At 36.3% G+C, this 26545-nt stretch overlaps 1 protein-coding gene across 1 annotated transcript in view; it reads left to right on the top strand.

The window, feature by feature from the left end:
- Positions 1-26545, top strand: part of LOC123316002 (neurotrimin-like) — a 165537-nt gene that overhangs the window by 83232 nt on the left and 55760 nt on the right. The window contains exon 2 of the mRNA XM_044901912.1: positions 15688-15785. Within this exon, the coding sequence (XP_044757847.1) occupies positions 15688-15785 (98 nt within the window). The remainder of the gene's footprint in view (positions 1-15687; positions 15786-26545) is intronic.

Here is a 26545-nt window from a genome sequence, read left to right as displayed (position 1 = left end):
CTGAACAATATAAAATTAACTATAATATTATATTCAATTTACTCTTAAGAAAAATTCTCCTAGATCATATGGTCATATTCTCAGGATAAATATACATACTCTCATATACATTCATTTTATTAATTCGTTTGATATTTTTTTGTAGTTGATTGAAAATTTGATACAGCTATATGTCGAATGTTTGAGTCAGCCTATTTATCGGAAAAGGTTATATTTCTTGTTCGTGTATCATATATGAAGTTCTTATTGTTACCAGTAAATTTTACTACTTTGTTATTAAGTGAAAACAGTGCACATTCAAAGAAGTATAAAACATATATGGTCAAATTCCCGTTTTAATAGTATAATCCCCTACAAGACTGCCTGTACTTTAGGTCAAAAATAACCCTTAACATTCTCTTTTGATTCTTTGACTTTTGTCCACCAGAAAATTATACCATAGCCTAATTTTGATCAAAATTAGCAAAGCACAGAGCCTTGAGTGACTTCTGATTTATATATCTATCAGATATTATTATGCAAAATTAGTTTTTGGTTGATATATTCTGCATCTGTAGAAAGTTCAAAAAACAGTCAATCACCAGAAGTTTAGTCTAGTCTCCTACTGGTATTGTCTTCGTTTCTAGTTGGACTGTCTTTAGTTTTTTCTTTTTGCATTTATTGATGCTCAATATCAATATATTTGTCTTATCTACATCAAACTGTACCAATCTTTATCAGCCTAACGGCAATGAAAGGTAGATAATATTTATCAGCATGAGAATAAATGTCTGCCCTCTCAACCTTCATATGAGCCTTTCTTAAATCAACATTTTCACGCTCATCGTCAAAAACCATTGACGAATCAATTTTGAAGACCTAAGTACTCGCAGAATTGAAAAAAAAAGTATTTATGAACGATAATTCCGGAAAATTGCCTTAGGATTCCACAGGATGCTTTGATAACCTCAAAGAAAAGAAGCTCACCACCCTGCTAGGACTATGACAACCACGAGTTGCAATCAGATGTCACTCATACTCACGGAAATATACCTTTGGTATATTTCATTCGGGCCACTCGGTATATCCACAACACAGCTGAAATCAGCATCACAATTATACAGTTCCGAAACTCTGTTAATTGACGTAAAGGAAAAAAGCTCACATTTCACATTATTTATTCATACCAGAAACTAATTTCGCATTCGTTGGTGTTATATATCAAACCTCCCTTCATTAATCGGGCTGGCATCGTGAACTTCCAAAAGTACTCCGTTACAAGTTTAGTGTTAATTTTCTTCCTTCGCTTCCTCTCTGAGTTGCTGACGGCCATTTCGTTTTATTAAACGCTGAAACGTGCTAAAATTATATCAATTAATGGGATGAGAAGCTCTATTCGAATCTCTGAGATTGATGAAATTATAATTCACTCCAATATCTCACTAGGTTATATACTTCATTCAAATTTATTTTAGCAGTCGGTTGGCCATGAAATAATTTTCTCAAGTTTTTGTAACTATAACGAAGTTAGGTTGGCACTCATGAAATGTCGTTAATGTCATAACGCCGTTGCCACAACTAATATCAATTTTTATTACGAAAATTCGAAAATGCCGAAAGTGATTGAAAAAAGAGACAGGGTTTCAGGAAGTGCTATTTAGAATTCAGGTCCGCTCATTCAAATAGTTATATTCTAAAATCCACAATACGTCAGACGGTAGCGAACATATTCAAGGTAAGAGAATTTATATACCTAATGTTTCATCTGAATCTAAACGACTTATATTTCAGCTGAATATTTCCACAATCAGAAAGATTGTGAATGAAGAGTATTACAAAGAATTTCCTTCTTTTGGGAGACCCAAAAAAGTGGTGACATTTCAGAATTTTATGTTTGAAGTGAATTAATGCGAAAAGTTAACTACAGGATTTTCGATAAATGTCATCGGAGAATGAGTTCCCTAAAATGGATTTTTCTGTTTTTCATTTGACTGGTCCTATACAATGTAAATGTCTTAAGGTACTAATAAATACCTAAATATTATAATTACATCAATGTATTAAGATGAATAGCCACAAATACGCGCAAGTTGCCCTGTTACTGTTTATTCATGTGAAATTTTTGTTCAACGGTGAAGTTGCATCTTAACTTGAAACTTCCTTCAACTCCTTTTACTTATATTGATGCAAGATGATTTTTATTGAAAAATTTAACATTCTTGTAATTATCTGTTAATTCCTTCGGGAGATACCCATTGCCAACCAATGCATCATATGCATTTCATCTTCGGGTTAATATTTTTGAAATCTACAAATGATGTAAGCCAAAGAAGATAACGAACATTAACTCTCCTCAAGCTAGTGCATATTATGATATTATACTGATCTCTTGTATTTTCCATGCAAATAACTGGATTTGGTATGCCTTCAATCAGTTTGTATAAACTTCAATTATGTTCGTCAGATATTTTCCGAAGAGATTCGACATTGTGATAAAATACGTAATAACAGAAACTTTTACGTAGAACGGGCAACATAGCGTTGATTTAAAACCCAAAAATGTTTTGACAAGCTTCATAACCCCACATTTTCGTACTATACAGAGTGAAATGTGTCAAATTTCCATGGCCAACCGACTGCTAAAATAAAGTTGAATGAAGTATACATGATGTGCCTTTATATACAAGGTGAATATCTTCTCATACATAAAATCAAGAATTATACAAAAAATGTAACCTCCAAAATTGTAGCGACGCCTCTGATCTCTAATTTCTGTTTTCTGATTATTGTCTTCGCATTTCCAGTTGTTGGCATGAGATCTACAGTAAATAGCGTTCGATATCTTCAGTGATCGAAATAGCCACAGAGAATTCTATAACTGTCAGTTCACAAAATTTGCGACTCTGCATCTATGTACTGATGTCAAATTGTCAGCTATTTTGCCAATTGTCATTGATATTTCTGTGATTTCCAAGGAGATTCTGTGTATCAATTTATCCTGTTATTTGAGATGTTTTTAGACATCTTACTGTTATTTTATTTCAGAATGGATATTCAAATTCACTACTCATATAATTGGTGTTTGTCTGATAGTCGATTCTAATATCTTGTGTTTTTTACTTATTAATATAAGCTGTGATCGATGAGTTATTTTCTATATACATAATGTTTCATTGAAACACCTGCCTGTACTTTCTAATTTATATTTGAAATTCATATTTACCGTATTTTACATACCTATACGTTTCAAAAATATTTTGTTTTTCTCATTTTATAATCCCTATTTCAACCGAAGTATGTATTTTGCCCAACTCTGTCTGTATCTAATGCTGAAAGCTGGACAATCACAATTACCCAATATGATCGGCTCAATGCAAAATTGAACAAGTTAAAAGTAGCGTATGGCACATAACCGAGATTGTCAGGTTCACCGATATGCATAAAACTGGTGACATAGCTCGGGAACCCGAAATAAAAATAAAACTGTATGATCGAATGGGCGATTTTTGCATTTTATTGGAATAATCTACAGTTCTGGCGGAATAATAACACACAAACTGCAATTAAATCCAATTGCTGACATTAAATAATGGAAATTACAATCGGTTTTCGAAAATAACTATCTTGTTAACAAGCTTTCATTAACTTGACCCATATCTATAGATCTCTCTCTGTCACGGAATATTTCAACATAATTTCTACAAACAGACGTCCAAGTAATGGAACAGGTATGTTCAAAAGCAAAGAAGGAAGTAGTTGACTAAAGAAAAAAACCCCAGAGTTATTCAGCAATAATGAAAATATGATGACAGAAACTCCATTAACCTCTGTTCGGGTTTTATCTCAAGTGACTTGAGTATTCGTTTGCATATATGCCACACGATTTTGAAAGAAAGGATACCATTTGTTTCCACAAAGATTGACACATCTTATTAGAAATTTGAAGAGGTTGATAACCGACCCTTGTAGCATAAAAAAAAATGGAGTTCGGTATGTATTAGTCAAAGGCAAATTCTAGGATTTATTTTCTTTGATGGAGCTTTAACGGTAGAATGTTGTGAAGGAAATATCTTGCCTTTTTATAGGTGAATTGAAATTTGATAAATTGTCCAATAGTTATTTTCATGTAATTCATGTATTTAGTTTAGTTATGGATTTTCAGTAATGACCAAATCAATTCAATATTTATACAGAATCAATAAAAATATTCTGTGATTTATTCCTATTACTGAAATACTTAGGCAGAACCTTTCTACAGAAGAAAACAGCAGAAAATTGTAAAACATTATACGACGATCCATTCGAAATTCATGTAAATTGTGGACTTGAAAAATTTTCAATTGAAACGTGATTTTCTAGTTCTTATAACTTTTTTTCCAAATTCCATTTTAACGAGATCTAAGAGAATTTTAATGCTGAATTAACAAGAAGGAATCGTATTACTATAAAATCTTCAATCATGAGAATGTCTTCTAATTAATTCCGGTACCGAATGCATTCAACCCCCACACTGTCTACGTCCCCCACGGTTCCCTATACATAGTAATTTATGAAATGACATTTACACAAAGGGTCCCAGACCTTTTGTAACATGAAGAACGTTGTCATTTTCGCGCAACATTAAATTTGGTCGCCCCACAATGCACGAAGCGGCGTCCAAAGTATATTCCTCATCAGCGGGGTGGGCTAGGAAATGTCAATATCTTTCGATTTCTGACTTCCGCGGCACACTTAGATTTCGGCGAATTGAATAAGGAGGGCGGGTGGAATGGGAAGAAGGTAAGACAAGGTCGTAATTGGGGTTTCAGCAAGGATTTTTGAGATATGTCAGGATGAATTCGAATACTGAAGAAGACGTTCGATTTATGCCCGGATAAAACAATTCGAAAGGGATTCCTGCGGTGCCGAATGAAGATGGAAATATTTCAGATGATTCGACGGGATTCCATTTGAACGAATGAATTCACCGCTACTTGGGCCTCCGTAGGGTTTGGAGGAATACAGCTCTTAAAGAAGGCTGTGGTTGTAGGGGAAGTACGGACAAAATGACATTGTGTTTTGTTTTTTAATCATATTTATTCATTTAACGTTATTTTGATCGGTTTCATTGGTTTTTACTCATTTAAGGTTCATAGACTATGAGCAACAAAAACTTTTGATTAAGTAGGAATTATAATAAAATATATTTCGTCCATATAGTACGAACAAAATGAAATACAAAGTAAAGATATAATTACTAAAATATGAAAAACACAATTAACAAGTATATCGTTTGGTAGACTTTGGGAGATCAGCCAATGAAGCATGAACCCAATGAGAACAAATCCTACATTGTAACCAACCCTCAACGGCCTTAAAACGAGAAAAGAAATCATTGATTTGAATGTACACTCTGACAAAAAAGTATCCGGAAATTCTCATTTAAATTGCCCGCGTTGAGTATTTTTAAGTATTTGAAGTTTCTGTATGTTGGTAGGACTGTCCTTAATTACTATGCCAAACATGAGCGTGGTCTGTCGACTAGTTTGTTTACGACAGCTGTTGAAACCAATCGACCTCAGTGGTAGTCTGCGAATTTTACAATGAAAAAAAAAATTGGACAAAGAGTTTGTCTCAAATCTTGTGTTTCGAACGAAATTTCGTGTGCTGACTCGTTGCGAATGCTAGAAAAGGCCTATGGAGACTCTGTTTTATCGAAAACCCAAGTGTACGAATGGTACAAAGTTTTTAAAAACGGTCGGGAGATCGTCGAAGATTTGCTTCGTTTAGGACGACCGTCGACCTCTTCAACCAACGATAACGTCAAAACGGTGAATAAAAACTTCTATTGAACTGTTTTGGGACGTTTGCGTGAAAATATTCATCGTAATTTGTGTCAAAACAATTCGTAGATTTTGCATGACGATAATGCACTATCTCATCGAGCCACGATGATTAACGATTTTAAGACCAAACACTCGATGAATACCATCGACCAGCCACCTTATTCGCCTGATCTAGCTCCGTGTGACTTTTTTCTTTTCTTCAGACTGGAATACCGCTCCGGGGAACCAGATTTGACTCCATAGACGCTATAAAAGAAAATTCGCAGCAGGAACTGAAGGCCAGCACTGAAAGCGCCTATAAAAAATGTTTTCATGATTGGAAAAAACGTTGGCACATGTGTATCGCTTCAAATGGAGCATATTTTGAAGGAGATTCAATAAGTATTGAAGAAGTTTAATATTTGTGGTCCTTATTTCAAATTTCCCGATACTTTTTTTTCAGAGTAGTAAGCACAATCGCTTTCCTAGTCTTCTTCATCTCGCATAACTTTCGCTTCCTGAGCTATCATCTATCTGAGCAATTGTACTATGTGCCTCGATGGTCTCAATCTCTTTTCTGATGAAGAAGTGTTTTTGGTATCAGCCTTATTCCTTTAATCGTCATCACAATTTTTTTCACTTGTCTCTTTTTAACTGCCGGTGGATCCTTTGGTCTATTTTCAGTAATAATTTCCTGCATATTTGGAGAAGAACTTGAAAGCCAATCACTTTTGCCTGGTTTAGATTTTGTTTTTCCTTGGTTCCGAATGAACTGGACCTGGGTGCTAGCGAAATAGTGGCAACTGGATACCACCACAACTGCATTAGACTCTCCTCTATACTTTCTTCTGAATTTAGGTTCGTCACATCAGAAAGGATAACTAAAATATCAGCATTGGTGATGTTTGTGTTTTGTGAGGAATTTGCTTTATCGACATTTGTTGCTGTTGGATGTAAAATAAATTCAACATGTTCACTCGGATCTTTTTGGATTGAAGAATTGTTGAGACATTCAGTTGATGACTAATTTGAGCTGGGAATAAGTTTAGGTGTGATGTCTGCAATATCCTCCTTATTCAACGGAATATTTGTGGTTTCTACAGGTTCAAACATGTAACCTGAAAAAATATCAGGATTGCTAGGCGATACGCCTGTCTTTTCAAAGCCATTACTTGCACTCTGAACAGTTGTAGCTCTTCCACACGCTCAATTTCAGTTGTGAATATTTTTTTGAATATTCCTAAATCTTATTCTCCAAGGTGTTGTTCATGTTGAGATTATGTCTGCCAAGCGTCGCCTGAGGAATACCAAATGTTTCTTAGAATAATAGCACCAAAAAAACTGTCTTTGATTCACTTTATTCACAAGTTTAAGACTCGCTTTGTAACTACCTATAGTCGGAGCTGTTGCATGGTTTTCACGAACTAGCAATAAATTGACGAATAAAAGGAAATTGTATTACAAGGAAAATGAATTTTCCAATTGAATTATTTTTTTATAAATTTAATGAGGCTCCTGGACAAGTAGCATAATAATATTCAGAATTGGAGTCGATCCAGAATAAAAAATCAATACCTGGTCCCAAGGGGTACGCCGGGGATATAATAATTGAAATGGCAATGCCTCAGTTGGTACAAGTCTATCATTTCGAGGGTATATCGAATGACAATGAGTCAAAGCATAAACCCCCGAGCAAAGGACTAGGTCACGGTTTTCATGTGGTGCGGTCGTCAAATCAAATTTCACCCCTCTAGTGTAAGCGTTATGTGTTATTTGATATAGGAAACATATTGTTAGCAAGGAGGGTTAGAAGTAGGGGAGAACAACCCCAAAGGACTGAAACGTTGATAGGTTTACGCAAGTTTACTCACGGAGAAATAATAACTAGCAAATAGCGTTTATTGTTACATGTAGGGGAAGAATCCGGCTAGTTTAGTGTTGCCGGAGATGTGGGAATTTTCTATGCGAATTTTATGTGGATTTTCGAATAGGGCTATATAATTTCAGATATTTATGAATTCTATCTGGTTTTTGATCAACAAGTTTTCTTTATGTTTGTGCCCATTTTATTATTGAATATAATGAATGAAATACTCTAAAACCTAACATTTAACGGGTCGAATATGAAGGCTTTTTTGAATTTCAAAATATGAATGTTGATTCAATGCCAGTAAGAGTGATCTAGTGATCTAGTGCATTTCGAAGATCAGGTGGTAGAAAGATAAAAAGGTTCTATGATGCATGCACTTTCAGCGGTGGGGAAAGCGTCTGCAGGTTCTCAAAGATGTAAAAAAAATCGTCATACTCGACAGTGCCAGACTAAGATACTGTATATACCCTACGTGCCTCTTATAATAAATCCATGTTAATCTGACAGTTTGCGTGGTGGGGCTAGGCGTACGGAAGAGTTGAAAATGGCAAAAAAACTTTTTTTTCAAGCGTGTCAGATTTTTAGAGGGATTTAATTGGGCCCAAAAAGAGCTACTTTTCAAGGGACTGACAATTCGAATGTGACGCAAGATCACAGATAGACATCCCGGTCGGTCTTGAAAGTCCAGTCGCAGTTTGATATCTGGTCAATAATTTTTATAGTTGCAATCACAGAACAGGAATATGTGAATATAACCTAGAAAAGTATTTGAAAGAAAGAGATATTCAAATTTAGAGCATATTAATCACTTAATCAGCATTTAAAATTGGTAAAATTATGTTTGCAATTTGTACCATGTTGAATTGAGAACATAAAGAGCAGTACAAAATTCAAATTATCGTCGGTCAGTGCATAGATTCACATGTAATAGGTCTATAGATTACTGTTTATTCACAATACCAACCTGAATTCCGCAACACAAAATTTTAACTTGTGGGCTATTACCAACTTAAATTTGATTTTCCATAGCCACCCGAGATGTCAATAATTCTTGAATGAACTATACTTGTACATACTCGAGCGTGTCAGATTTTGATACAGCTGTTCAACACCGGTGTTGCAGACGTGTGAACCCATTAATCTGACAATAATCAAGAGGGTTTTCTTAATCCGACAGTTTGAATAAGATGATAACAAGGCATTTTTTTTTAATATCTCCCTTCCTCTTCCTCTCATTCTTTCTGTACTCATTGTAGATAATAAAATTCTATACAACTTTCATCTGAAACAATTTTACATACTCTAAACCGTTTTCGAGTTAGAGGGCGATAAGGGCGAGCAGCTATCCATACACGCGAAAGGCCAAGGTCAATGTAGAAACCCAGTCTAATGTACATTCATCGCCATATATCTCAAAAACGTTCAAACGTAGAAAAAATTGCTTCCGACAAAATTTGTAGAAAATGTTATGTCCTACAACTTTTATAATGAATGCGAAAACAATATGAAGCCCATAAGAGGAGAAATTCGAAAAAACTGATTTTAGTGACCTTTATGGTCAATTTTTATTGTTTCGGCTTGCTGAAACTGTCGGATTATAGTTTTTTCGTTAATCTGAATCATTAACCTGCATATAAGGAAAAAAGCCACCGCGCTCGAGAATGTACAAGTGACGTTTTTTCTGCAAGTTGGGCACCCTTCCGCATATTTTCGTCACGCTCAAATTGTCAAATTGAGAGAATATATACTTTTCAACATATAATTACCCAAATATATCTTAATCTGACACGCTCGAATATGTACAATGATCGCTTTTTTTTTACTATTCTGACAGGCTGTCCTAGATAATTCTCCCTATATACAAGTCTAATTTTTGGTACCCTACAGGGTCCAAGGTATCTCCCCTTAAATTAATCTGACACGTTCGAGTAAATTCCGAATTTCCCTCTTGGGCTCCCCAACTATTGTCCTTCCATTTTTATTTCATTACATCTGACACTTCGTTTTTATTCTAAAAATTTATTAATTCACTTTTCAAAGCGTAATTGTTGGATGGGTCTATTTTTTGTCTTCTGATGTATTTAACATGCAATTTTTAAAAATTCTTCCGCAGATCCTAGAAAAATGTTTTCAATAAAACGAAATATCACCATTTACCTACCCCATCTTTCCAGAATCAGGAAGATATTGAGTGAAGGGGATGACAAAAAAATTCCTTCTATTGGGAAACCCATGATGAGAATTCCATTTTCAGAAAAGATCTGCAACGACAAATTTGGAAACACAATTTGAAAAATGAACACTTCGTGTCTCAAATTTTCATGGCCGATCGACTGCTTTCATTAAACATAGATAATGGACTGTTAATTGGTAGCATAATTTTGATCGTATTTGAATCAATGCATCACTTAACTTTATCATTTTATCCCAAATAGATTGATTAATACCTACTTCAGGATTTCAAACTAATGCTACTGAAATACTTATATAGATAAAAAACATCCATTCAGTCGGGCTCAGCAACAAATACCTCTCGGAATTCCAGCAAAGGTGGAAGATCAAAGCATCGAAAGAATACGCCGAATTACAAATGAATGAAAGTTGCTCCGATGAGGAAGGGAATGGGTGGCACTTTGCTGAATGAAGTGCGGAGACGGTTCGATGCCGGGAGAGCACACGATGATTTGATTTATAGATATTTCATGTCTTGTATGAGTTCAACTGAGATAACGCTGAAATTTTCATTCGAATAGAGTACCCAAGCGCAACACGCTACGCGAATGACAGTCTTCGCGTTTAGATGAATTCCTGGAATGGAAATCGTGAAAATACGGTGAAATCAGAAACTCATATTCCGCCTGAAAGGTACCGGAGTCAAAGAAATATAACACCGCTGCATTTGATGTATTTTCAATTTACCCCGGAGAGGGGTTTGAAAGAAATTGAAAGTTCACGTATAGAAAGGTTTCAAACTTAGAATTGGAGAATAGTTTAGAGCCAGGGGACTCAATCAGTGAGTTCTCGTGACCCACTTTTAAAATTTAGACCCTATGTAATTGAAATTCTAATCATTTCTTACTAAGGACATGCGTCATATATCACAAAATCACATAAACTAGGAATTGGATGTTTCTAATGGCCGTTAACACCGACTTATTCGAGGCAGGCTCAACATTTCAAGGCTCACTTATTTCTCTGATTTCTATAGCAGTTACCATAGCAATCACTGAAATAATTATGGCAAAGATCATAGAGCAGAAAGATAGGAAACGCCCTCATATCCCTAGTACTAAAAACCGACTAAATTTTGATCAGTGAAAACACATTTGACAATGAAGTGGCGCTAAAAATGTACTGTCAATACAGAAAATAGTTATTTTCCTATCAAGTGCGGAAAGTGATACTTGCCCGCACGAAACTGCCGTTGCCCGAACGATGCGAAGCAGAGTTCGGGTAAGCAGTTGAGTGCGGGCAAGACACTTTACGCAAGAGTTAGGAACAATATTTTTTCTACAAGCGCTTGAAATATATAAATATATCCATTTCACGAAACAGATCATATCTCATTTTATTAATTCATATATAATGACAGACGTAATTCTGCATGTCATTACTATGGGTTTCTCATCGTTGACGTTCTATGCATAGAAACATGATAGAATTTAATTTACTCTATAATATTTGCGTGCGGGAAAAACCCCTGCTAATCCATTCCCGCACGCATTTGCGTGCGGGAAAGAAATAGCAGGCGTTTTTCCCGCACGTTTTGGGAAAGTGACTCTTTGCAACTTGGAATGCGTGCGGGAAAAAGGTTGAACGCGCACGCTTGTAGAAAAAACTGTTTAATAACAGTTTTCTATTTTATGATTGAGGGGGCGAATTATATTCCTTGTATTGAATTTTAATATCGATTTTGTTGAGACCAGAAAACAAACATCCTTAGCGACAAAACAAAAGTATGGTTTTGTTTTGTGATCAGGATGTTATTATAGTTTTTATCTGAAAATTCTTCGGAATCAATCGCTGTCGGGTGTGCTATATTTTTTATTGCAATTTATAAAAAATTCACAAATATTTGAAATTAGGGACAACAAATTATTTATTATTTCTGTTCAATACGTTGCTTTGAATTGATAAACTCAGTTGAATTTGTATAATTCATATCAGAAATTGATATGAGCCAATATCCAATAAACCATTATACCATACACATTTCAGTTATTTACATATTATTTACAGAATTTTCAGAACCTCAATTAAAAAAACCTCACTGAGGTATGCAAGACATGTATGTTAGCCCGTCAGTATAGTTTCTTCATAATTTCTTTACAATACAATTTACAAATTGATCAATGAATGAACAAAACTCCCACAGCAGGTTTCATACAAATTTGACTTTCTAAAAAACAAACAACAATTTGACATTCACTCGATACCCAAAACGAAACCAATAAAACCTTTGCATTTCTGAATACATATATTGAAGGAATAGCAATTGAGAATCTTTGAATGGACGTATGAAAGTCATGATTTCCCCTAATGAACTTCATGCAAGGGATGCTTCCTGCATACAACAATTTACGTGTATGAACAGTTCTCAATTGATTTACACTAAAATGCTCATTACACATGATGTAGTCAGTAGTGTTTGCAGGCCTTTACGCCCTGAAAATGTAATGCACTTCATAGCAATGGAAATAAAAATCAATGAATGCCCGAGTCACATGTTACCAGTTTCAATACTGACATTCCCATTTTCCTTAGTGAGATTCGTTTTATTTGATCGACAGTTCTTCACCATGCAATAATTTTCGAACGATATTTTGAGGTTTTCACCAAGAAATTAGACACAAATTTCAATAATCAGCAACTAGAACGAGCTTGATGAACAAAAGGCAGTACGAGAATCAAAACATTCGAAACCTCTTTGAAATGGCCATCTGAAATCTCACAGAATTTCATATTTTTCTGCAAATGTCCCTCGAATTAATATTTCAACCAGTCTTAGGGCCTTAAAAACACATTTGAAACGCAGATGGCGCTCACATCACTTTAGTCGCTCCGTTTCATTCTACTCTATAATCTTTTCTTGAACCTACCTTACATAGGTCAGAGAAAGTCGGCATTAGAGTCAAAAATTTGTTTCACATAGCAATGAAATTTCTACAGTAGTCTTTGCCGCTCCTAGTTTGAAATTTTTAAATCGTCCTTACCCCTCGACTTCCAAGCTGTTGTTTGGATACTCATCAAAAAGACTCTCACACATTCTTGTGTGTCAACTCTACCCTTCTTGAACCCAGTTAATCAAAACCGAGAATTTGAAATGTTTTACGAGTCGATTGGATGTGAAATCCTTACAGAAGCCGAACAATCCAGATGTTGTCAAAACCGTAGGCTTGTGTTTGAAAGGTAAAAGCACCTTGCAAAGAGTTCCAAGGGAAATGAAACCAACAATTTCGACAATTGGAATAATGAAGGCCTTTCTTCTGCAGCTCGAATTGCAGGATTCAAAGGCCCAATTTTAGACATCACACTGAGTTGGGATTGTTTGCCATGAATTTTATGGAATTAGCAGTTCAAATGAAAGTACGAAAGTTTAGTGGAACAGCTTCGCATTCTGAATAGCAATCGCTGGCTTTTTCCCCTTCTATCAGGGACATAATTTGTGTTGATAATAATTAGCATGAATGTTGTAGTTCAAAGGAAAAAGTCTGTAAATATCCATCAATATGTAATTTCTCAATCAATTTAGCATTAATCTTGATCATTATTTGTGTAATAGAGAGGTACAACTTATACGTATGATTATTTCTCATGAACCAATGTTACCATATGAATTGAACTGGCCACAAAACTTTATTCATTATTCAGAGTGATAAGAATTGAATACAGATGCATACCAGACACTGATATGAATATCAAAAAGTATTACGATCTGAATAGCCAATTTGCCATCGTCAGGTGACCTAAATGGATAACGTTCCACCGAAAAAGAGCAGATGCTGACCATTGTTTCGGTCTCATTTGACCCCTTCAGAGCAACACAGCTCCTTCTCCGATGGAAAAACGTTTTTTTTTGTTGTGTAGCAGGGGGAAAATCTGCAAGTCAGACGAAACACCCTCTCCTGAGTGGTACAAGTGTGGGGATTCTCACTCTCCTGAGCTCGAGACCCACTAAAAACCCTTAACTGCTTCTTGAATATCGGTTCCGGGCACATTCTCGTGCTAGGATTTATGTGTTTATCTTCTATTGGATAACACTTTATTGGATTTTTCAATAAGATAGTGTTCTTATTGTAATCTCTTTCTTATTGATCTCTTGGTCTCCTTCGGTAAATTCGCATTATCCTTTTGTCTTCCTCTGGGTCGTAGTCCACTAGTCTCCTGAGTTCTTGATTCGGATGGTTTTTCACTGCTTCGAATAATTTCTCAGCTTTTCTGTACATGAATTCCAATATAGTTTCCCATTTTAGGTTCCTATAAATCTGTCTATTCTTGACAAACCAAGGTGCATATATTGCACATCGCAGCTTGTTTTCAGTGGCCTGAATTTTTTTGATATGGCTCTTTGCAACGAAACCCCAGGCAACTGATCCATAAGTCAGTTGAGGCCTAGCAACGGCTTTGATTATCTTCATTTTGTCTCTTTCGATATGTGGCTTCTTCTTCCTATCAGAGGGTAGGGTCTATTCATCGCTGCTTTCGTTCTGTCGATTGCTTGTTTGATATGACTTTTCCAAGTAAGTCCTTTGTCAAGCGTTATTCCTAAATATTTGGCGTCATTTTTCCAGTCGATTTCTTCGCCGTCAACTTCTAGATTCGTTGTGGGTTGCAGTCTTCTCTTCTGTAGTAATATTGCTTGGCTCTTTTATCCATTGAGCTTGATTTTCAACTATATGCACCAGTCATTTGTTCCGTCAATCGTTTCTTGTAGAACTCGTTCTTTTACTTCTGGCTTGCGGTGTCGAGTTGCTATGCCTATGTCGTCAGCATATAACGTTAGCATGGTTCTTGGATTCTTCGGAATATCGTGAATGTATATGTTGTACAGAAGTGGCCCAAGTACTGACCTTTAGGGTACTCCAGCCTCTATATCTCTTGTTTAGGAGCATTATCCTTCCACTTTTTTTTCTTTAACATAACATTCGTTATTTTATCGCTTCCGGGGATGGAAAAACGTTTGGAATTGATTAAATACTAGCAGACGCTTCTGAGTATTAATTATCGAGTAGTTCTCGAGCGCCACCCAGTTTGTATCTGGAGGGGATTGAATCGGATATCGTTTTATACTGGTTGGTGCTGGAGTACTACTCAGAAGCAGGGTGGTATGCATCTGAATTTATTTCTTATCATTGTATTCATTGCCTCAAGGCTTTATCACTTCATTATTATTCAGAGTTATGATCGTTTGATCTTTAAATTCGGGAAGAGTAGATAGTGACAGTGACCATGAGTCGCTCTCATTTGACTTCATCATAGTAACAAAGTCACCAATGTACCTTAAAGATACGGAATGTCCGGTAGAAGTATTCTAACAAGCACTAAGCCGTGCCTTCCATATAATTTACTCATGCGAGAAACTTGAATGGGACAGTGACGAAATAGCAATATTCATGGCATCCACAAACTGCACAACAATTCGGTTAGGTACATCGGGAGGGTATTAAACATTGAGGCTTTGTACAAACTATAGCCGCACTCTCCTCGTCAATTTATCAAACACTGATGATACATATTATGACGCCCCTTTGGCTATATGTCGTAACTAACAATAAACATTGTCACCCCACTCACCCGCCATTTGGAAACCAACCCCACATTTTCCAATTACATCCGCCTATCCGGATTGTTTATACACGATATTGCAATAAAAGTACACAAACGTCCCTTTCGATGGTACCTCTTCATCCCAATTATTAACCTCCCCCTAACCTCTTTTCGAGCACGACTCGTTTGAATGCTGACCGACGAAATTTCACGTCTGCTTTCCATCGAATCCAGATATCATTTTTTGATGCTGACTCCTTGTTTCAGAAATTCCGAAGTTCACTGGACCAATTTTGAATATAACAGTGCCGGTCGGACGAGAGGCTCAGTTAGAGTGCGGAGTCGACAATTTATCAACCTTCAAGGTAGGTAGAAATACAAGAATATTCGTGCAGTCTGCACGAATCCATTCGTTTGATATTGATATTTCCGATGTTTGGGATTGTAAGTTGAGAAGGTGGAAATATGTGTGTTGAACGCCTTTGAGACTCTGCCTCGAGAGAACAGAATTCTTGTGATTCGAATGCTTCAAAGGCAAGGGGTATTTTATATCTATGAAGGGTTGGGCATAAGCCTGGAATAAAATTATTATTTCCCCAACCAATAACACAAAATGAAAAGGCTGACCCCGGCCCCCGGGTTTCATAAGGCTTGATCGGGAATTCAACGCTTGATTGACGAAAAGACGTCAATTTGTTTTCAATCGATAATTCAGTCATGATCATTCAGAATATCATTCTCGCATCAAATTATGATGTTCAAACGTCCATCCAATTATTCTCAATTGGTATTTCTTTGATACACCTATTTGAAACTAAATGGTTTCAGTGATCATTTCGTTTCAAAAATAGAGTGACTGTCGAAGCGTTGATCGGACAATCAAAGTTTTATGAAACCCGCTGTCAAAATCGTCAATTGATTTTCAATCACCTTCATTTTCCAGCAATAAAATTGTATGTTTCTCATCCACCCCCTAAAAGTTACACCATCCAATTTCTGTTTTTCAAGTGGAAACATAAAACATGTGTAGGCTCGTTGAAAAGTTCACGGAAGTCCCAGTGTTTTTTTAATTTTGTATTTATCAGAAGAAACAACCAAGAACTCAAAATCAAGACGTTTGAGTAGGTTATTTGAGCTCCAATTTTATTTTTACTTACTTATTTTTTTAAGGGCTAACTATGTCTCCAACCCCTCTTGGATACATTTATTACAGCAAACCTGCAACGTCTCTAGACCTTTCAAAATAAAAATGTTTCTTCTTGTTCTGCAAACTAGACCTCCACAGCATCTATTACCTCCTCGTTGGAAGAAAATTTACGACCTTTTAAACATTTTTTTCCAGTTAGGAAAGAGTTGATAGTCAGATGGAGCCAAATCTGGTGAATAAGGTGGTGTTCTAGTAGTTCGAACCATAAATAACGAATTTTTTGCATGACAACATGAGATTTGTGTGCAAGGGCGTTGTCCTGCAAAAACAAAACAACTTTGGATATCATTCCGCGTCTTTTCTCTTTAATTTTTCCCATAGAGTGGTCAGTAAAGTCGAATAGTAATCTCCGGTTATTGTTCTACCCTTATTCAAAAAATCAATCATATGGATACTCCATGACAATCCCAAAAAACTGAAGCAAGAACTTTTTCAGCACGTTTTTGGAGACGAAATTTCTTAGGTCTTAGAGAACCAGAGTGTCGCCATTCCATCGATTGTTGCTTTGTTTCTGGATAGTAGGAATGTACCCAAGTCTCATCCATAGTAACAAGAAGTTTAAGAAGTCTACATCGTTTTCAAATCGAGCACAGATCGAAAGCGATACTTCTACTCTCGCACGCTTCTGGTCAACATTCAAACATTTGGAGATCTATTTTGTAGCAATTTTTCTCATGTCCAAATTGACGTGAACTATATGATGAACGCGTTCGTATGAAACATTCAGTACTTCAGATATCCGTTTTTGCCCAATTCGACGGTCTGATAAAATCATGTCATGAACTGCATCGATATTTTCGGGGACTGACACAGAAACTGGCCTTTCCGATCGGTCATCATTTTCAATGGATAATTTACCTCTTTTGAAGCTTGCAGTCCAATTCTTCATAGTCGCATACGAAGGACATTGATCAATCAAGGTTATTAAGCTTATCTTCGTGAATCTGCTCACCTCTTAACCCTTTTAAATACTGGTAGGTACTTGATGATGGCTCCATACTCCAATTTCGGTGGACATCTTCTTTCTTTTAATTCATTGCGCAACTCTGGTACTTTTTTGACCTCAAACTTCACACTGACACTTCTAATGAGTTATTGTTCGTAGCTATGGAAACGCAATATTTTTTTTGTGCATGGAACTGGTATAGGCTAACTAGATATCAATACATCCTCGTATGATATGACTATCTGTATCGTGCAGAGAACGACTGAACTGAGAATGGAAAAACATCACCTATAGTGATCCTAGTCAGTTATGATGTTGAGGTCTCTGCTATGTTCAAATCCGGAATGCAGATCAGTTTTCCATCAAACTAAATGTTGAAATCAAGTGTACTGTCGTCTGCAAAGGCTACTATGAACTATGTTATACTAGGGTAATCGGAATAACTTCTTATTTATTCATTTTTGACCTGCAATTACCATCACAAATTCGAAAAGTCCCGTACAGGCCTCAAAAGCAGTTAGTAAATGTCTAATTCTAAAACAACACCTAAAGAGTAACATGGAACAAGGAAACAAGTGTTTAATTTCGGGATATTTCACGCCTTTAACGCAGATACTAACAAATTCCCTGTATTCCGTTCGCACCTCCACAAAATTTAAAACTAGAATTATCCCATTATCATGCAGCACGAAAACCCAGAACGGCACTTTCAACAGAATGAAAGAATTAGTTCGGAATGCGGGGAAAAACCAGTCTAATTAAACTTGCAGAATTGGGCAAAAATGCGCCGTATTTTTCCGCTTTTCCAACTTTATGTTGACAGCTAGACTGACTCTAAATTCAAAAAGTAGAAGAGCCGGGCTCCTAAATTAAACTTATTTACCTGGTGGAAGGTGGTCTCGACGGCAATCCGCCAGAACTCCAAACCCCTCTTTTTCTTCCGCCTTCAGCATTAAACCCGAACATAGGAATTGTTTCAGGCACGTCAAGCTTAATTCATTAAAAGAATTCCTGGAAGGAAATATAATGCCGAATGAAGGAGTTGCTCTAATAATGCACCCAAGGTATCAGACAGCTGTGATGGAATTTCCTCCTGCTAGCTTGAATCTGTCTTCGATGAAAAATTTCCGGTATAAGTCGAATAGAAATTTTCGTTACACATGATGAATGGGTGCGCCTGAGTGGAGAATTGATGTACAGGCCAGAGGATTCTGACGCCTCCGGATCACAACAGAGGAATACTTTTCCAACCGTTCCTCAAGAGGAATTGAGAAATAGACTCTAGTTAATATTAAAATTTTTTTATTTTTTTATTTCGAAGATGTGGAAGTTAGTTATTTAGTACATCGTGCAGCCAAACTGTAACAGAGTTACTCTCTGGTGCGGCAGAGCCGTTGAGGGATCATTGCTCCGGCTGTGGTGGGAGAATTTTTTTTTTGTGTAGCAGGGGGAAAATCTGCAAGTCAGACGAACTACCCGCTCCTGAGGGAGAACAAGTGTGGGGATTCTCACTCTCCTGAGCTCGAGACCCACTAAAAACCCTCAACTGCTTCTTGAATATTGGTTCTGGGCATTTGCCTATAAACCGTTCATCTCTTAGTCGGTTTTCTTCTCGCACACTATTGTGCTGGGATTTAGGTGTTTATTCTCTATTGGATAACACTTTATTGGATTTTGCAATAAGTTTCTGTTCTTAATTTAATCTCTTTTTAATTGATCTCTTGGTCTCCTTCAGTAAATTGGCATTCTCCTTTTGTCTTCCTCTGGGTCGTAGTCCACTAGTCTATTGAGTTCTTGATTCGGATGGTTTTTCGCTGTTTTGAATAATTTCTCTGCTTTTCTGTTCATGAATTCCGTTATGGTTTCCCATTTTAGGTCCCTATAAATCTGTCTATTCCTGACAAACCAAGGTGCATCTATTGCACATCGTAGCAGCTTGTTTTCAGTGTCCTGAATTCTTTTGATATGGCTCTTTGCCGCGAAACCCCAGGCAACTGATCCATAAGTCAGTTGAGACCTAGCAACGGCTTTGATTATCTTCAATTTTGTCTCTTTGGACATGAGGCTTCTTTTTCCTATCAGAGGGTAGAGTCTATTCATCGTTGCTTTCGTTCTGTCGATTGCTTGTTTGATATTATTTTTCCAAGTAAATCTTTTGACAGGCGTTATTCCTAAATATTTGGCTTCATTTATCCAGTCGATTTCTTCGCCGTCAACTTCTAGATTCGTCGTGGGTCGCAGTCTTCTCTTCTGCAGTAATATTGCTTGGCTCTTTTGTCCATTGAGCTTGATTTTCCACTTTATGCACCAAACATTTGTTTCGTCAATCGTTTCTTGTAGAACTCGTTCTATCACTGCTGGGATGCGGTGTCGAGTTGTTATGCCTGTGTCGTCAGCATATAACGTTAGCATGGTTCTTGGATTCTTCGGAATATCGTGAATGTATACGTTGTACAGAAGTTGACCAAGTGCTGGTCCTTGGGGTACTCCAGCCTATATCTCTTGTTGTGGTGCATTCTCCTTCCACTTCACGTAAAATCTTCTATTTTTGAAATAATTCCTGATCAACTTGCATATTTTGATGAATATCCAGCACATCTCATCTTATATATTAATCCTGCATGCCATACTCTGTCGAATGCTCTGGCGACGTGGGGGAAAGTAGGTGCGGAAGGGCTCTTTGTATTCCTTAGGGTCTTGAGTTTTTGGTCCACACCATGATTTGGAAATGAATGCATCTAGGCTCAGCTGTTCGTATGTTTTACGAAAATAACAGCTCTGTGATCTTCCTACAGCCTGAATTGGAAGAATTAGATGAAGAACATAGTTGGGCTGACATCTGGTTCCAGCAGAATAGAGCTGTAAGTTTTTTAAAATCGGCCACATATGCCAAAAAGCTATAGCAAAGAAGAAGCACAGACATATGAATAGGTTAGTTGATTTGTGTCATGATCGGGTTTGTCCTACCTCTTACTCCTAGGCACTGAAATAATCGACATGCTTAGTGCAGAGGGACTGGAGTTGGAATTTTTAAACTCGTTACAACTAGTCCATTCCCTTACGAAAGGACTGTTTCATAGTGCATAGTTCTTGCAGAAGAATTCCAACTGCATGCCGATGAACAATGGGCCATAATGTCTCAGTTCAGCCGATATAGGCACCACACGTAGAAGAAGAAGAATGTTACCTTTAATATTCATCAGAAACAACATGACTGCCGTTTGTTACGTTCAACACAATGACATGTTCCGCACAATATTCAGACACTGTTCAACCCAGTTCCTACCAAGATAATGCACGAGCACATGTAGCCAAATTTTCTTCATTTTGGAGAAAAAGTCTAAAACTTTCTTTCCAAAGGCTAACTGGCTGTTTTTCAGTCGTACTTCTTATTTCTGGTTGGATGCCTAGAGTTGCAATCAATGTTTGGGCATTGAGCTATAAGAAAAAATACCATCTTGAAAATTATCAACATCCATAGATTCTATTTTTAAGTTATTTTGTTCAGAAGGAAGCTGAAAGTACTAACACCGACATTATTTTTATTGAAAATTCATAGAAAGCCGAGCTTTCCTAGGTAGGTTTAGCCAAATGCATTTCATATTTCTTCTGAACAGACTCGTGCAATTTAAAAATTTATTCGATGGGATTTTACCGCAGTTTTCCTGAAAACTTTTCCATCGAATAAATCTATCAGAAGCTGAAAGGAGCGAACAATCTTCATCGTTCTGAATTTATAAAGTCAGCTTTTTCATTGGCAGTCGTAAATGCTGCCCTATCTGCAACCCTTCGTCTTCCTTGGGACACTTAATTAAATACTGGAAAAGGTCTTATGCAAATTATATTTTCCCCAGTTGTATTCATTTCCACCACTAGGTAATTTGATATTGGCTGTTATTTTCGACCGAGCAAGCTTCATGTTGCTGAGTTTGCGGTTTTCGAAAACCTCCGTTACGAAGTTATAGGGCTACCTGTAATGTAATTTCGCTGTTGGGATTTTATTTTCGGTTTATTAACGGGTAATTGGTTTTGCCGAACCGTTGTTTGCCTGGCAGGATGAATTCGAGAGGTGTACAGGTTTTCCTCGATGGATTTCCAGGAGTTCGAAGTTTATGCTACAATTTTGATAAATACGGATATGCTGGGTGGTCGGCACTTGTTGGTTTATATACGCTGGATACTTGAACATTCTTGTTTGGATGATGGAATCGGTTTCATGCAGTAAATGAATTATGTGGGCTTTTTCTGACAAATTCGTTCACAATGTTTCTTCAATGCGAATGAAAATAAAATAGTGAAATGAAAGTAAAAAAGGACGGAAATTGGTACTTTCCTACACGAAACTACTGTTACCTGAAGGATATGAAGTATAGTAAGCAGTTGAGTGCGGGAAAGACATTTTCCGCAAGAGTTAGGAATAATATTCATTCTAAAGTGCTTGAAATATACAGGGTGAGTCTTTAACACGAACAATATTTTAACAGTAGATTCTTGAGGTAAAAAAACACTTGTTTCCTTCACCATTTTTCCCAATCGGCTCGGTTGAGAAGGTACAGGCTGCTAAAAAACCATAAAAAAGTTATTTTTCTCAAAAACGGTTTATGGGCGTATGCACCGTTTGATTAAACGAAGTTTAAGCTCTAAACGACGTTCAGGCATAGAATCTCTATTGGAAAAAAAGAGGAATTAATCTCTTTTAATCAAACGGAGCATATGGCCATCAATCGAATGAAATGAATTTCGGAATATAGTTTTCATTTATTTGATTAATCTTTTTCCAACACAAGATATCAACCACATCTTTCAGTTTTTTCAATATACCAAAAATTCAAAGAACGCAACTCTTGAAACTTAGTTGGACGCCATCTAATGAATATTTGAAAGTTTTATAAACTAGGAGTACTCTTAATATGTTGTCGTATAATGCGCTGTTTTCGAGTAATTTGATGTTAAAAAATGAAAAATTCCTGTGGTTTGAAAAACTGATTGGTACTTTGACCGAATGCAACTATTTTTGAAAGATCCACAGATGTCTAGTGTCACAGTCCAAAGATTAAGCTAGTTTTTCCAGGAGTGGAACAGCTCGTCATGAAAACTTAAAATGGCCATATTTCATCTTTTTATTAGGGCCGAATCGGAAAAGAGTATTTCTTTTGACCTCAGGAATCTACTGTTAAAATATCTGCACGAGTCAAAGATTCAGCATTTTACGAAACAGATCAAATTTGATGCGATTAATTATTCATATGCACTATGATACAATTGAACTTACTCTTCAATATTTGAGCGCAGAAAAAACTCCTGCATACGGGAAACAAATAGCAGGGGTGTTTCCCGCACCGTTTGGTAAAGTAACTCTTTGCTACTCTGAAATTTGTGAGGGAAAAATATAATTACTTTATTCAGAATATATAAGGTTTGAATAAAATCCTTGTCAAAAATACTGTGGGCCTTACGTTTTTTTTCAGCGGAATATTATCAGGGCCGGACTAAGGCGTCCAAAATTTCGGTTCCCTGTTTGGTCGCCCACACAAATGAAATATGCGAAGAATCGACCTATACGACTTCACGACATGACTGTATTTGAACGGTCTTCATTTATAGACAGCCACTTCTTTTATTTATATTGATAAGGCAGTAATCCCAGCAAAAATTGCTGGAACTGCTGTTTCCAAACAGCATCAATTCATCGTTTACCTAGCTATCGGCAAAAGTAATTAGCAGTAAATTCCAGTCGCATTTCGATACGTATGTAGGACATGGTCCAAGTGAACTCCGAACATTCCGTTAAAAATAAACAAGACCATACAATTACCAAAATGAAATATTTGCTCATACGGCCGGCAAGTTGTCAAAGTGGGCCAATATTCCAATACGAATCTAACGAAAATATGAGATCCCAGGCGTTAATTCAGGTTTGAAATCAATTTAATTGTGTTGTTGGGTTCCTCGCCCTTGCATAAGTTCAAGTTTGCAGACGCGCTAGCCTGTTATATGATCCGTGACAAGGGATGGGAAATCGCTCTATGCTAGCTGTGCTAACCCGATTTCGCTTGTACGTGAATGGCAAATATTAGAAGACCGCGGGTGGATGTTGTGTTGACTTTGGTTTGGGAATAGTTCAGCGGGATATATTGTAGGTGCGCTGTTACACGTCCTCAGAAAGCAAATAAAAGTGGAAATTCTCCTGAATTCGTTGCTTCGGAATGAGAGAGTGGATAAATAGAAGTTGCGAAATCTTGGTAGAATAGCAGAAAGTACGACAGGATTTTCGAAGAATATTAGCACTAAAGGAAATCTTGAATTTCACAATTTACTTCTCAAACTATGTACCTAACGCATTAATTGAATTGAATTCTTCTAACACTGAGTGGTTTCAAGAATTTGTGAATTGTTTTATCTCTTCCGGTCCTAATTCGGAAATTAATTTCAAAGTACATCGACAATTATATAGGTAGTTTTATCTTTCAAGAGCCATCGTTAAATCAGTTTCTGATGAAACTATAAGGAATATTTTAAGTAGTACGTACTTTGAATCTATTCAAATTCAATTTATTCCCTGTCCAACAAACATAACATACAGCAACTGTACAGATACTGCATTACAAGTACCACCTGATTGCAGCACAGAAACTGTTCTACTGAAACTACACAGTTTCTCTATTAATAATACTGCATTTCAAAGTGGAGTATTTGATACACAGTTTCTGCACAGTCTGTATTGATAATTATGCATTTTCAATACAGTATTTGATGCACAGTTACTGTACAGTTTCTGGATTAATAATTCTGCATTTTTCGAAAGCTCGAAAGCTGATCTTCGAAAAATCCTGAAAAAGATGGTTTCAGTTAAAAATTCGTCAAGACAATTGCGTCGAGATGGATTAAATTCTAAGATATATTACTAGAATACTTGCTCTTTCAGAATGTGTATCAAATTTCCATCTACGGTTACTTTCATCGAGATATAAACGACTTGAAAGCTGACCTTCGAAAAAATCCTGAAAAATATGGGTTCAGTCAAAAATTCGTTAAGACCGAACGGTTGCGCCGAGATGAATGAAATTCTTAGATTTAATACAAAAAGAGTAGCTCTTTCAGAATATGCGTCACATTTCCTCATTTCCGTCTACGGTTACTTTTATTGAAAGATAAATGACTCGAAAACTGACCAACGAAAAATCCTGAAAAAGATGGGTTCAGTTAAAAATTCGTCAAGACCGAACGGTTGCGCCGAGATGGATGAAATTCCCAGATCTATTACTGGAAGAGTTGTTTTTCCACAATATGTATCATATTTTTATCTACGTTTACTTTTATTGGGGGATATATAAGGGATAAACGACTCGAAAGCTGACCTTCGAAAAAATCCTGAAAAAGATGGGTTCAGTTAAAAATTCGTCAGACCGAACGTTTGCACCAAAAGGAATGAAATTCTCAGATTTATTACTGAAAGAGTTGGTCTTTCAGAATATGTATCACATTTCCATCTACGGTTACTTTTATTCAGAAAAAAAACGACTCGAAAGCTAACCTTCGAAAAATTCCTGAAAAAGATGGGAGATGGGTTCAGTTAAAAATTCATCAACACCGAACAGTTGCGCCGAGATGGACTAAATTCTAAGATTTATTACTAGAAGACTTACTCTTTTAGAATTTTTATCACATTTCCATCTACGGTTACTTTTATTGAGAGATAAATGACTCGAAAACTGACCTTCGAAAAAATCCTGAAAAAGATGGGTTCAGTTAAAAATTCGTCAAGACCGAACGGTTGCACCGAGATGAATGAAATTCTCAGATTTAATACTAAAAGAGTTGCTCTTCCAGAATATGCATCACATTTTCATCTACGGTTACTCTTATTGAGAGATAAACGACTCGAAAGCTGACCTTCGAAAAATCCTGAAAAAGATGGATTCAGTTAAAAATTCGTCTAGAGCGAACGGTTGCGCCGAGATGGATGAAATTCTAAGATTTATTACTAGAAGGCATGCTCGTTCAGAATGTGTATCACATTTTCATCATTGAAATTCGTTGTCAAATGGAGGCTCAGAACGCCTTCGAAATATCAGTTTCTATAGAAGTCAATAAAACCCCAAATTACAAAAGTTTCATTCAATCAATATCTAACATTGAAAAGGTGTATTCAAAAGAAAGTTTAACATGATAATCTCTGAATAATATATTTTAAGTTTTGCAGTTAGAATTTCACAATAAGAAATTATTCCTTTCGTGGCATATTTCCATATTTATTGTTAAAAATTTTTCAACTGCAAACATTTATTCCATTACCTTCGAATTCTAATTTTTCAGCTTTCAACGCGTTTGTTCTCGGCAATCTTGACATACTTTATGATACCCATAGGATTGTTCATCGCATCTGAAAGGATGCGATTTCCGTGCGCAAAGTTGAACGTTATATCATTTCTTATATTTATCGTTGATGATATCTGAATTGTTATAAATCATGCCCGCGACATTTGTCCGTTCCAGGGGTGTCACGAAGACTGATAATGATGTTATTCACATTGACTGTCGGGGGTATTAAATTCCCGGGTGAGTTTGCTGAAGCTGAGGTTGGTTGAAATTTGAAGTTGGACACTTTATTTCCTGGCTTTCTTGATAAGTGTTTCTCGTAAAACGAGATGTCAGGGAATGAGAAGAAGAGGGCACAGAGTTGGAATTTGAATATTTAAGATCATGGAGATACATCCATATCTATCTTTCTAACCATTGAAATAGATATAAAATAATAATATAATAATATAATTCGGATTTTGATATGGTAATGTTTTGTTTCAAAATTCAAAACGGTTTTGTCTGAAAGAAAGGTTAAATTATTAGTTTAACCAACTATATGATCTAAAGATTTAGTTGAAATTCTGGAATTATTTCGATGAAAAAATATCTAACCGATAGTAATATGTATCTGAAAGTCTATTATAAAATCCGCTTGTCAATCCCTGTCA

Source organism: Coccinella septempunctata, chromosome 6 (assembly GCF_907165205.1).
Source record: "Coccinella septempunctata chromosome 6, icCocSept1.1, whole genome shotgun sequence".
Taxonomy (NCBI): Eukaryota; Metazoa; Arthropoda; class Insecta; order Coleoptera; family Coccinellidae; genus Coccinella; species Coccinella septempunctata.
This window is presented reverse-complemented; position numbering and strand designations above follow the sequence as displayed.